Source organism: Grampus griseus (assembly GCF_964374135.1).
Source record: "Grampus griseus genome assembly, chromosome: 4".
In the NCBI taxonomy this organism is placed as follows: domain Eukaryota; kingdom Metazoa; phylum Chordata; class Mammalia; order Artiodactyla; family Delphinidae; genus Grampus; species Grampus griseus.
In genome coordinates this window covers 35,070,139-35,082,094 of record NC_138997.1, presented here as the reverse complement: position 1 = coordinate 35,082,094, position 11,956 = coordinate 35,070,139, and the positions used below count along the sequence as shown (strand labels likewise).

At 43.7% G+C, this 11,956-nt stretch overlaps 1 protein-coding gene across 1 annotated transcript in view; it reads left to right on the top strand.

The window, feature by feature from the left end:
• Nucleotides 1-3,109: 3,109 nt before the first annotated feature.
• Nucleotides 3,110-11,956, top strand: part of KLHL2 (kelch like family member 2) — a 127,077-nt gene continuing 118,230 nt past the window's right edge. Inside the window, exon 1 of the mRNA XM_082652657.1 lies at nucleotides 3,110-3,236. Coding sequence (XP_082508783.1) covers nucleotides 3,211-3,236 — 26 coding nt within the window. The 5' untranslated portion in view covers nucleotides 3,110-3,210. The remainder of the gene's footprint in view (nucleotides 3,237-11,956) is intronic.

Sequence of the window (11,956 nt, the reverse complement as noted above, 5' to 3'; positions counted from 1 at the left end):
ACTGGATTCCTTAAGAAGCAGAGAATTGTACCAGACAAAACTAATCCAGGGGAGGATGTGAAAGGGGCTATGGTTTGGAGTTGTGTGCCTATTGGTCAGATTGACATAGCCTCACTTTTCAGTATTCACTTGCACCTATAACACTATTTGGGGTGGGAAAACACAAAAGCATTAGAAGAATTTTATGTTTTTGTTTTGTTTTGTCCTGAAAGATCTCCTGAAGTGGCTGATCGAGCAGTCCTGCTCACTCTGCTTGCATGCAGAAGAAGGAGGTCAGGCCAAAGGATTGATCAAACTTAAGTTAGTGTGTATCTCTTGGGTTTAGCACTTAACCTCAATTCCTAGCTGAGTCAAGTATAACTGATGGTCATGGAAATATGCAGAAATAATGAAAGCAATGAACATTTATTAAGTGTTTCCCTTATACACTTAGTGCTATATGCTTTACTTTTTTTAATTTTAATTTAATTTAATTTTTTTTTTGCGGTATGCAGGCCTCTCACTGCCGTGGCCTTCCCCGCCGCGGAGCACAGGCTCTGGATGTGCAGCCCCAGCGGCCATGGCTCACAGGCCCAGCCGCTCCGTGGCATGTGGGATCCTCCCGGACCGGGGCACGAACCCACATCCCCTACATCGTTAGGCGGACCCTCAACCACTGCGCCACCAGGGAAGCCCTAATTTTTAATTTTTAAATTTTATTTATTTTTGGCTGCATTGGGTCTTTGTTGCTGCCCGTGGGCTTTTTCTAGTTGAGGCGAGCGAGGGGCCGGGGGGGGGGACTACTCTTCGCTGTGGTACACGGGCTTCTCATAGTGGTGGCTTCTCTTGTTGTGGAGCATGAGCTCTAGGGCGCGAGGGCTTCAGTAGTTGTGGCATGTGGGCTCAGTAGTTGTGGCTCGCAGGCTCTGGAGTGCAGGCTCAGTAGTTGTGGCGCACGGGTTTAGCTGCTCCGTGGCATGTGAGATCTTCCTAGAGATCGAACCCATGTCCCCTGCATCGGCAGGCAGATTCTTAACCACTGCATCACCAGGGAAGTCCGCTATGTTTTAAATAGAATATTTTATTTAATTCTTACAATGACCTTATAAAGTAAGAAGTTTTATTATGGATCTGAACAAAATCACCACTAACATTTGAGAAATAACTCAATCATGTATGCCCTCCTCATGGTGGGTCAATAATGCCAGGAGGTTATGGAAGGGTGAGTTCATGCTAAGCCTTACTAGATACAGCCCTTTCCTGGAACACGTCAGTAGGCTACCAAGACATTTCTCCTACTTCACTACTGCTCCCTTTTCTGTCTCCTTTGCTGAATCCTCCTTATCTTACTGTTTTAGTGCTGGAGTGCCCCAGGGCTCACTTCTTGGTCTCTTCTTTACTCTAGTTACATTATCTAGTTGATCTCAACCAGTCCTTAAATACCACCTGTATGCTGCCAACCCACACATTTATGTCCACCCCAGATACCTAATTGTCTACACCTATCTTCACATGGATGTTTATCAGACACCTCAGACGTAACCACGTCTAAATCAGAACTGGCAAATATGCTTCTTACCCCACCAAATCTGTTTCTTCTCTATTTCCTCAATCTCAGTAAATGTCAACTCCACTCTCCCAAGAGCACAGACCAAAACCCTTGGGGTCATCTTTCACTCTAGTCTTTCTCTTATATCTAATCTATCAGCAACTCTCGTCTGCTATATCTTCTCTCCATCACTCTGATCATCCCAGCCAGGTAACTCCTTGTTTGCTTTCTTGCTTCCCTACATCTATGGCTCATATAGCAACATAAAAATCAGTTTTTATTATGAACCTTTTAAAACATACACATAAATATACATAAATGACTACCCCCATGCACTCATCACTCAGCATCAAAAATTAACATTTTGCCCATCTTCTTTCTTCTATTCCCTACCCTCCCTTTTTTTGAGGAGGATCTTAAAACAAATCCCAGCAAAGTCATCCTTTTAATGATCAGAGCACGTTGCTCACAACTTTTCATTGTTCCTCTTCTCAGTAAAAGCCAAAACCTTTTTGATGGCTTACCACACCTGTGTGATCTGTTAGTATTCCCCGACACCAACTCCTCCAACTGTCCCCTGTCCTGACTCTGCTTCAGTTACCGCAGAGGTTCTTAACCCTTAGAGGGCACCAGCATCCTCTGGACGTCTTGTCACAGCACAGGCTGCTGGGCCTCACCCCTAGAACTTCTGATTGAGATCTGAAGTGGGCCTCGAGAATTTGCATTTCTAACAAGTTCCCAGATGCTACCGCAGCCCAGCGGCATACTTGGGGAACCATCAGCCACACTGTACTCTTCCCGCTCTTCGATGGCCAGGAGTCTCTGCACTGCTCTCCCCTCTGCCCTGAGAACTCTGATTTACTCAAGATTCGCTTTCTTCCATCTCTTTTAAATGACATGTTTTGAGAGGCCTTCCTTGACTACCATTTAGCATCCTGTCTCCTCGCCTTGATTATTTGGCATTTTCACGGCAGGCAGGCATCGTCGTTTTTCTGTTTCCCTTGTCACGTCCTGATGGACAGGTGCGCGGGCACGGAGACCTGGTTTTGCTCTGCATTCCATCCCAGCGCCGAGACCTCGCCCAGCAGGTGCAACGAGCGGATCACAGCCTGAGCGGGGAGGCTCCAGTTCCTGCTTGGGACCATGGACAGGCGAGTCATTCCTTCTTGCCTCAGTTTCACCATCCGTAGAGGAAGGATCGGCTACGCCCACCCCTCCCGCCTCCGTGGCCGCAGGCTGGGAAAGGACAGAGCGAGCGCGCCTGTGGAGCGGGACAGTCAGGGAACGCGGAGCGGAGGGACGCCGTGCTTTCCGGCGAGACCGCACCCTTACGTCTCCAGCTCCAGCGTCTGGGCCGGCGGACCCACCCCGTACTTCGCGGTTGCAGGAAGGGGCGGTGCGGGGCGGGGTCTCGAGGGCCCGTCACACCCGGAAGTGCCCGCCTGCAGCCCCGCCCCCAGCAGCGCCGGCAGGCTGAGCGAGCCAGCCGAGCGGGGCTGGCGGAGCTGGGCTACCTCGGGGGCGGGGGCGGGTGCGGCGCGGGTGTAGCGCGGGTGCGGGGCGGCGGGCGGGCGCCCGGGCGGATGGGACGCGGCGCGGCGGGCGGGCTGGGCAGGCGTCCGCAGCTGGAATGGTGCTGGCGGCGGCGGGTGCCCGCGAGCTGAAGCCTGAGAGGAGCCGCCATGGAGATGCCGCCGCGGCCTCCCGCGTGAGTGAGCTGACGGGCGGCGGGCGGGGCCGCTGCGGCCGGGCAGGGCCGGCGGCGGGCCGGGCGGCGGGCCGGGCGGCGGGCGGAACCCAGCCTGGCTGGCGGGCGGGGCGTCACCGCGCGGTGTGCGGGGAGGGTCCTCCGCCGGTGAGCGGGAGTCTCGGGAGGGCCGAGCATCCGCGGGATGGAGACACAGGATGCGCGCGAGGCCGTCGGAAAAGGAAGCTGCAAAGTACAGACGCCGGTGCCGAGAGGAATTCCACTCAGCTTGCCTGCTTCTCCGAATTCCTAGCAAAATTCTGTCCGAGGAGCTTGCACATCACTCGGAACGAGCCGAGCCGCGGCTGAACAGGGCATGTGACCTCTTTTACCTGGCACTGCAGAAAATCATATCCAGAAATCACAGCATCTTCTGTTTCTTTGGCACCCTGGGCGAATTAGTTAGTGTACGACCTATCAGGCACAGGTGTCTTTTTCCTTAGTACCCAAGTACAGTCAAGACCACCTGCGACAAAATTGTTTCCAGAAATAAGCTGAACAATTATGTGGGAGACATTGAAGATATTGCATTATTCAATACAAGATTTTTTTTTTTTAGCATTTTGTTAAAAGTGGACTATAAATCCCCAGGAATTTTGAACATTTCAATTTTGATTTGCTTTCTTTAGTTTAACCTTTATGAAGTAACAAGAGCCCTTTGAATCTGACTTTTCAAACCGCCAAAAAATCTCATTCTAAGAACCGTGTACCTTTTCATGACAGCTCATTCTTGGAGCTTTATTGTTTTTCACTTAGATTTGGCCAGCTTCACTCCAGGGCAGTTGTATCACACCAGCCTCTTGTGGCTATTTGGCAGAATACCAGCCAAAATATAAATATTTGGCTTGGGCTGAAAATTTTTTTGATGTTGAGTCTTTTTAGGAGCGCTCATAGGATTCTGGCACTTTTAAAAAGTGCCTTACAGAAATTTTAGCTTGAGTGGAACAGGTCATGGAAATTTAAGGAGTACCTACGACTGTTGAATTGACCCTGCTGGGCTGGTAGGAATAAGAGCTCAGTTGCTTGGTGATGGCTGTCGCTTTGAAGACTTTGTCATCTGGTCATGTTCTTCAGCAGGTTCGGGAAGGCTCCTGAACCTCTAGGAAACGTGATGGTGGATTGTTAGCATCATGTGTGAGCACAGCATCAGCACATGAGTTCTGCCCAGGCTCAGAGGCACGCAAGGCAGGAAATGCTACTTGTCTATAGACAACACATAGTATAGAGGGTATCCCACATAGGATGATATTTGTCGTAAACCTGCCCCCTTTATATCAGTTCCCTGCAGTCCCTGTTTTGCTTCTGGAGCAGAGGGACCTAAAGGAAAGAAAAGGGGGACCTTAGAATGCAGGTGAGAAAAGGGTGTGGAAAAGCAGGCTCTGGAGGGAGGGAGGAGAGATATTAAAAATCATTTAAATAGAGATAATTAAAATGAAATAAATGTGTGCATGCAAATATTGATAAACTGAATCTAAGACATCAACTAATCAGAATTTTGGTGTTCAGCACAGTTCTTTGCTATTGAGACTTCATCAGTAATGCTGGAACAATGAGAGGCTGAGATGTAATAGAAAGCCTGAATGCCAACAGGGATGAAAGAATAGTTAAAACCAAAACCCAAAAAACTCTGTTCAGCCATGGGTGGCTGAAGTTGGTGAGACTTTTGTTTCTGTTCATTTAATGGTAAATACAAATAGGTTTTGTTTTCATTTGGTCTATCTAGGAGTAGCGCTAATTCCAGAACTATAGTGTTTTTTTACCTTTCTGTGCATCAGAATAGTTTTTCTTCCCACCCCTTGACCTATTTGCTTCTACTCCCAATAATTTTTTTTCCTTCCACACTGAACCATGTGTGCTGGATTTGAGAAATGGCAGTTCTTGGGGAAGGAGCTTTGTCAGGCCTCACTGTGCTAAAGCTTAGCTAGGTCAGAGGCCAGTGCAAGTTATTGGGCGGGCTCAGCTTTTCATAAGGTTAGATTTTTAGCTTGAGCTTAAAGGCAAAGAAAGTTGTTTGAGGTGGGCTTAAAGTGCCTTGGATGATGTGGTGGAAGCAGGGACTCAGATCCTCTTTGCATAAATGTCTGTTTATTAATTCATTTCTTCTGCAAATGTTTGCATGCTAGTTTCTCCCTGGCACTGAGTGTGATACTTTTGTTTGCCCTTCTCTTTTAACAGCCAGTTTTGCATCCTTTTCAAATCCCACCTTGCTCCCTTTCAGCCTGTTAGACATTGTCTTGGAGGGATGCAGGTGACTATTAGTCCAGGCTCCCTAGTTCCTTCAGATGGGCTTGTTGAGATTAGGTTTTTAAAATTTCTTCTGCTCTTTCTACTTCTTGCCTTCACGTTCTTCTCATCCTTTTTGATTCTCATGTTGATTGTCATGGGCTTTATATCTCTCTTATTTTTTGCATCCTTGAGTGTATGTGGCTTTTAGATTCTCCTGCATTTTTGGATCTGGGTGATATTAAGACCATGGGACATTTGCCTGACTGAACCTGAAAAGTGTTCAACTAAAATTATATGTAGGTTAGCAAAGGAGTTGTCTCAGGCAATAAACTGAGATGTGTGAAAGGAATTGTAAACTGATCAGCCCTGACCTCAGGAATGTTTTATACATTCTAGCTTTTATAGTTATTTTTGTAAAGGATTTTCATAATTACTAAGTTGAAGGAAGACTGTGAGTATAGGACAGAGTGCATCCCTTTGACCTCACTGAAAAGTTTTCTTGGCCTTCATTTTCCTACTGGCCCTCTTTCACAAGTTGGCTTTCTCCCTGTAGGCCTTGCTTTCTTGCTTTTCCAAACATGCCTCAGATATACAGCCATGTCTTTTTTCAGTGAATTCCACATCACTGGAAGCTCTTGAGTGTTAGAGATGTTCAGCATAGGCAGACAAACATCTTGTTGACTGTATTCTGAGGGATTTAGGCAGCAGAAAATTAGTTGGATTAGAGCACAGATTCTCATATTTTTGGATTTCACTGACTGTAAAATTAAAAAAAAAAATGAAGTCCAACATAGAATTGCTAAGTTTTTTGTTTAGCCAAGGTAAAAAAAAAAGGATAAAATTATCATCTATCATCATCTTTTTGTAAAAGAAAGGACATTTTAGTGCCCCTCCCCCAATACAGGGAAGTACATAATCTCAGGCCAAAGGATAGTTCTTAAATTGAGTACATTTAGTTTTATGAAAACTTACACATTGTCCTCATTTTGTCACAGATCAATAAAAAGTTCATTGAAACCTGATGTTTGCGATCCACTGGACCAGATGACCTTTAATGTTCATTCTAATTCTAAGATTTAATTACTATGAATTTGGAACCTTGACATGGGTTACCCCAGTATTCACTTGTTTGCCTTTTATAACCCTTTGGAATGTATTCTTGTTTTTGTTTAACTAGTCCTAAGTATAAATTGGGCACCTCTCTGATCATAGGTGAATCTCCTTAATGATAGACAAAGACGTTTAAAATATTCGGGAACGATAATGGCCCACATGGTGATGTTGAAAGAAGACGTGTGCGTCAACATGTGTTGAAGTGTCATATATAAGGAAAATTTTGAGGTGCATTTGGGAACTCGAGAAGTGGATTCTGCAAATAGGTAGCATTTATGTAGTAGTCTCTGATTCTGGGAAATCACTCCTCCCCCTCCCACCAAATAGTCCTAAACCTCTTGTTTCTAATTTACATTTTCTTATGCACATAGTAGGCATCAGTAAATATTAGTAAGTGTGCTTTTGTGAAGGTGATTGTACATCTACTCAGCTGTGGTTGTTACGGAACTGCACAAAGAGTGTTTATGAAAGCAAGTGAAATTCTTTCTTAACATCAGGTGGAAAGTTCTTTCAAGGTGATACAGAGAATGGAAATTGCCTTTCAGATGCTTTTCTATAGAATTTTACCAAATTCCAGATGTATTTACTGTTTACAATGAGAGAGTTCAGGTTTTTTATTCATATTTATTGGGTGCCTTCGGTGACCAGGCTTTGGGAATATCTCAGAAAACAAAACGAAGTCCCTTTTCCTCATGGTTGAAACTGACAGTAAACAAATACATGATACAGTTACTGTAGTGGGTGGGTCTGTGTACTTTGTGTTGTGTGCTTTTCTGTCTCGAATTTCAGGCTATGGGCATTTGCTAAAGTATTTTTTGACCAGTTCTTTTCACTGATCCTGCCTTGAAAAACAGGCCCTTGCTTGCCATGACACTACTTTTTCTTGGTTTCCTGCTCTAGTTTTTAGGTTGTTAAAGGTGATTTACTTTATTTATTTTATTACTTTATCTCATTTAATCTTGTCAACAACCTACCTTATGAAGTGTAGTTCTCTTATTAGTTTTCAGAGGTTAAGTTACATTCCCAAGCTTATCAAGTAGAGGAGAAACTGGGACTCTAATCTCTCTCTGTTGATTGCTTTTTTGGCTTACATGGCTTCTGTTCGTTGGCAGTAGCTGTTTCTCCCAGCTGCAGGCCTTGGCCAATTCTTCTTTTCAGTCGACTATTAATCACTAAGTTGTGGCTTCATCTGTATCTTAAGCCTGGGCTCTAGATCTGTGCCTCAGTTTTGAATTTTGAGCTTCTTACAGAACATCTACCCTTAGCTCATACATCAGATTCAACATGTCTAAAACTGAGTTTTCATAATATTTGTTCTCAAACTGACTTCCCTTTATAACATCTCCACTTAGTGGAATAATCATTCTTCTGGTCCTGGATATACAAAGCCTTGTAATGTTCTTTGATTTCTCTTTCTTTCGTCATCCTCCACATTTTATCAGCTCCCAGGAACTGTACAGTGTTGGTTTCAAGTGTCCATTCTGATTGCTGATACTCTGATGATACTCAAGGTTTCATCCCTTGATACCTGGATTATTTCTCCTGTTGAACTCTTAGGTGTTCTCTCATCACCTTCCAGTCCACCTATTGTTTTTACCCCTCACCCCTCACCCCTGCAACATCGAGTCAAGTCAAACACTTAACAAAACCATATATCTCAGCCAGGAAGTCTCAGCCCTCCATCATTTTGGCCTTATCTTATATGTTCAAAATCATTATGTGCCTTAACCTCCCAGGGTAAACTATACCTTCTCACAAGCCAGGAGTCTCCAGCCTTTTCCTATCCTGTCCTCAGCTAAAACAACTTAGAATTCCTCCAAGGCCCAGTTGGAGCCCCATCCCCTTCACAAAGTCTTCCTTGTATACATCAACTCATTCTAGCTCCTCTTTGCAATTCCTATACTATTTATAATTGGTAGCACATAATCTTGCACTTGTGTACGGACTTCGTGCCATTCCCTGGTGGTTTCTGAAGTGCCTCCTTAGTTGGCTGGTAACTGGAGAAGGTTTCTGTGTTCAGCATCCTAATCACTCACCCTGCTTAGTATAGGGCAGCAATGGGCTAGGCAGTGCTTACCTACTTGATTTATTAACAGTGGTGGTGGTCTGGAGTATTGCCAATAACTTTTAATTTAGTGTTGCAATTAAAAATGAAGAAGGCCAAGAAAATCCATAAAAATGTATCTCCATGTTCAGTTTAGCTCCTAACTCCATATTTCTTCTTAACTGTGTTTACATTCACATAGTATTTAGTGCTTATACAGCTCCTGAGGCAAGTAGGTGAGGTGTCACTATCTTTGACTTTCATATTACATTTCCTATTAGACAGATCTGTGGAATAACAAAAACCTTATTTTATAAGTACACAGTCTGAAGCCCAGAGAGGCTAAGGGACTAATCCAAGGTCACTTGGTTAGTATCTGCAGGCTAGGACTGCAGTTCATTTCTTCCAGCTGATTTTGCTCCTCTTCCAGTGCCTTTTCATTAAATGCTGGGAAATGTAGCCCAGTCAACTGAATATGCCAAGTCATAGTGCTGCCCCCTTACCAGCCAAGTGATGGTAATAGGAAAAGTGACAAAAGAAAGTTCAGAAATGAGAGTGATAAAAGACATGGAAATGTTTGAAATGGATCATCAACCTTCTCCTCCCTATTTTAGCACCTCACAGATATCCCACTCTGACAATGCTGTGTTAATTGTTTATAACATATGCTTTAAAATAAGACTGATCTTGCATAAGACATGCTTTTACCCTGGTTGCTTTCCTGGTAGTAGTCACTATCAGGGACAAAAAGTGCCAGGTTGTCCTCTGTTTGTCACGTAGGTTAGAGGGAGCGGGGTTGAACTGAAGCAGAGCATTTTACAGCTCTGTTGTTCTAGCATCAGAGAGCTTCGTCACCTCTGCACCTCAGAGTCCCAGCTACCTCCTCCTGCCGGTGTTTCTCTCGAAGGCCACATCCTGGTCCTGGGGGAGGACAGGGCGAAGGCCCCCCTCCATCCTCCGGAAGGTTCATCACTCCGCTTTAAGTGCTAAGCTGTTTTAGTAAAATTGAGCATGGCCAGCTTTTCTAGACTTTTCCTTTCCAACTCTGGGAAATTGGAAACATAACTTTTAGCAATACATGTACTATACTAATGTATTCAGTGGCATTGTTATGATGTTGTCTGTATCGTGTTCTGTGACTGGATAGGAGTTTTTTTATCTCACAAGATGCTTCATACTCAGTTCTAAAGATCTGTGTACTGAAGGTCTAATTCAAGTTCTTACATGTCTGTAGGGCAGACATTAACATTATTTGGTAATATGACCATATGTTCATTGATTACAGTTAGTCTGCTGGGTCTGTACCTGATAAAAGTGTAAATTCCAAGCAGCTGAAAAAAATTTGCAGAGCAGGTCTTTTTGCATGTAGCTAATTGCAAAGACTGAAAGCACAACTCTACCACAAACCAAAATGTTTCCAGTGGAGAAAGCCTCCCACTTTTACAACCTCTAAGTAATAAGGTGGTTATTTGGGTGAGGTGAAGGATGTGAGTGTATTTTGTTAGGAAACTGTAGAGTGGCACAACAAGTATTAAAGTATGAGTTATGGTTGAATCTCTACTTCTTATATCCTGGACTTGTTATGGGAGCAATGTTCTTATGATAATCAGCTTCCAAATGCAAGTTTAGCTCGGAAGACAGCAGAGAAAATAGAGATATAAAGTAATGGAGAACTTCATAGCAGTATAACATGGATGGTGACTTTGAAAACATCAGCTGCTGACGTGAACTTGGCAGAAATTTATAAGTAATGGTGGGTGACTCATTGCAAGCAGGGGAGTCTTGCAGCTTTTGAGGTGTACAGGCAAAGGGGAGAGTAGAGATGGTGGCCACCCAGAGGCTGAGTATTTGTCGTGAATGTGAAAATGTCTGGTCCCCTGTTAAATTTTTCAGCTGCATCATTCACATGACTTACAGCATTATTTCCACCAGAAAACCTTGAAAACATAAACAACCTCTATTTCCTAAAGTGTTCGTTCTTTATCTGAGATGATTGTCCTGTGGTGGGAGGTAAGTGGGTGGTGGGGCATATTACATCACCTTCTTTTTTAAAAAATCATACATAGCTGTCTTTTCCCCCTACTCGTCGAGATGCTGTCATTCTGGTATGCCTAGACCTGTAAAAAGGGCTTGCCTGAATCTTCACATGAAGAGGGATGGTTATGGGTAGTTTAGAAAAATTGCTTGGGTCATGTGGTCCTTCTGTCCCCTCCATTGGAAATCACTATTCCAGAGCAAATAATATGCATCTAAAGAAACTGTATGTTATTTCTAAGATGTTCTCAGAATTTTTGCAGGAGGTTTAAACCTTTGGTTGGTTATGGAATCTTGACTGTTGGAAGGAGACAGCCCTTATTAGAGTCTTGGCCTCCTCTCTTGAGAATTCAGTTATTGGCAGTAGTGTGTTCTTAGGCAGAGTTAGAAAGTTACCCGGTCTGAGAAGCCATCCTTACCTACAGCTGGGAATTTGTAGAAGAGTCAGTCGTGGAAGGAAGGCTTTTGGATTATCTGTTAGCAGTGTTCTGGGATCCAAACCCTTGAACCCTCAATTATTGTAGAATATGTGTTGTAACAACAGGCTGTTGGGTAGTTTTAACACTGGTTATGGGATGTAGAGTTGGGGGAAAGACTTAAAAGTGAAAGAACCTTGAAAAAGTATCTCCTCCAGATAGTTTAAAGAAGACGGTTCTCATAGTGAGGAGCTTTTCTGGAAAAGGCTAGCCCTTCGCTTCACAAGGGAAGCAGGGAGGTGTAACTGTACTTATGGTGTAACTTAAAAGGTAAACCTTTCCCTCCCACTTGGTTGCTTTCTAGTGGATGTTCATCTTCCACATCTGTAATTTTGGACATGATGTATCATTTTCTGTTACTCAGTTCTGCTTCTGAAGGAGAGACCATCTGACACAAAACCATATAGGAATTAGAAAATTGTGGAAAGGACTTCAGTGTTGAAAATGAAGTCTGTGGCAGGGTGCTGCATTTGTAAGGGGCTCTCAGTACAGAGAACACTTAAAAGAATGCGGTGTTATTTCTTATTTATTTCTTTAAGCCTTCAAATGGAATCTTTTCTTTGCAGAGTTTCTGGAGTACTAGAGAAGTGGGAGCTAAAAATATTTAGCTTTAAGAAAGAAAGCAGCAATATAAACATTGGTTGTTGTATGGTATCTGTCTTAAAGTTAATTCTTTAATGCAGGAAGTTTTAATTCCCAATTTCTTAAGCAAATATGTACACTCTTGACTCTTAATGATATTCTTTGTAGGGCAGAGTTGCTTTCGTTTCCATTCTGAGCATTGAAAG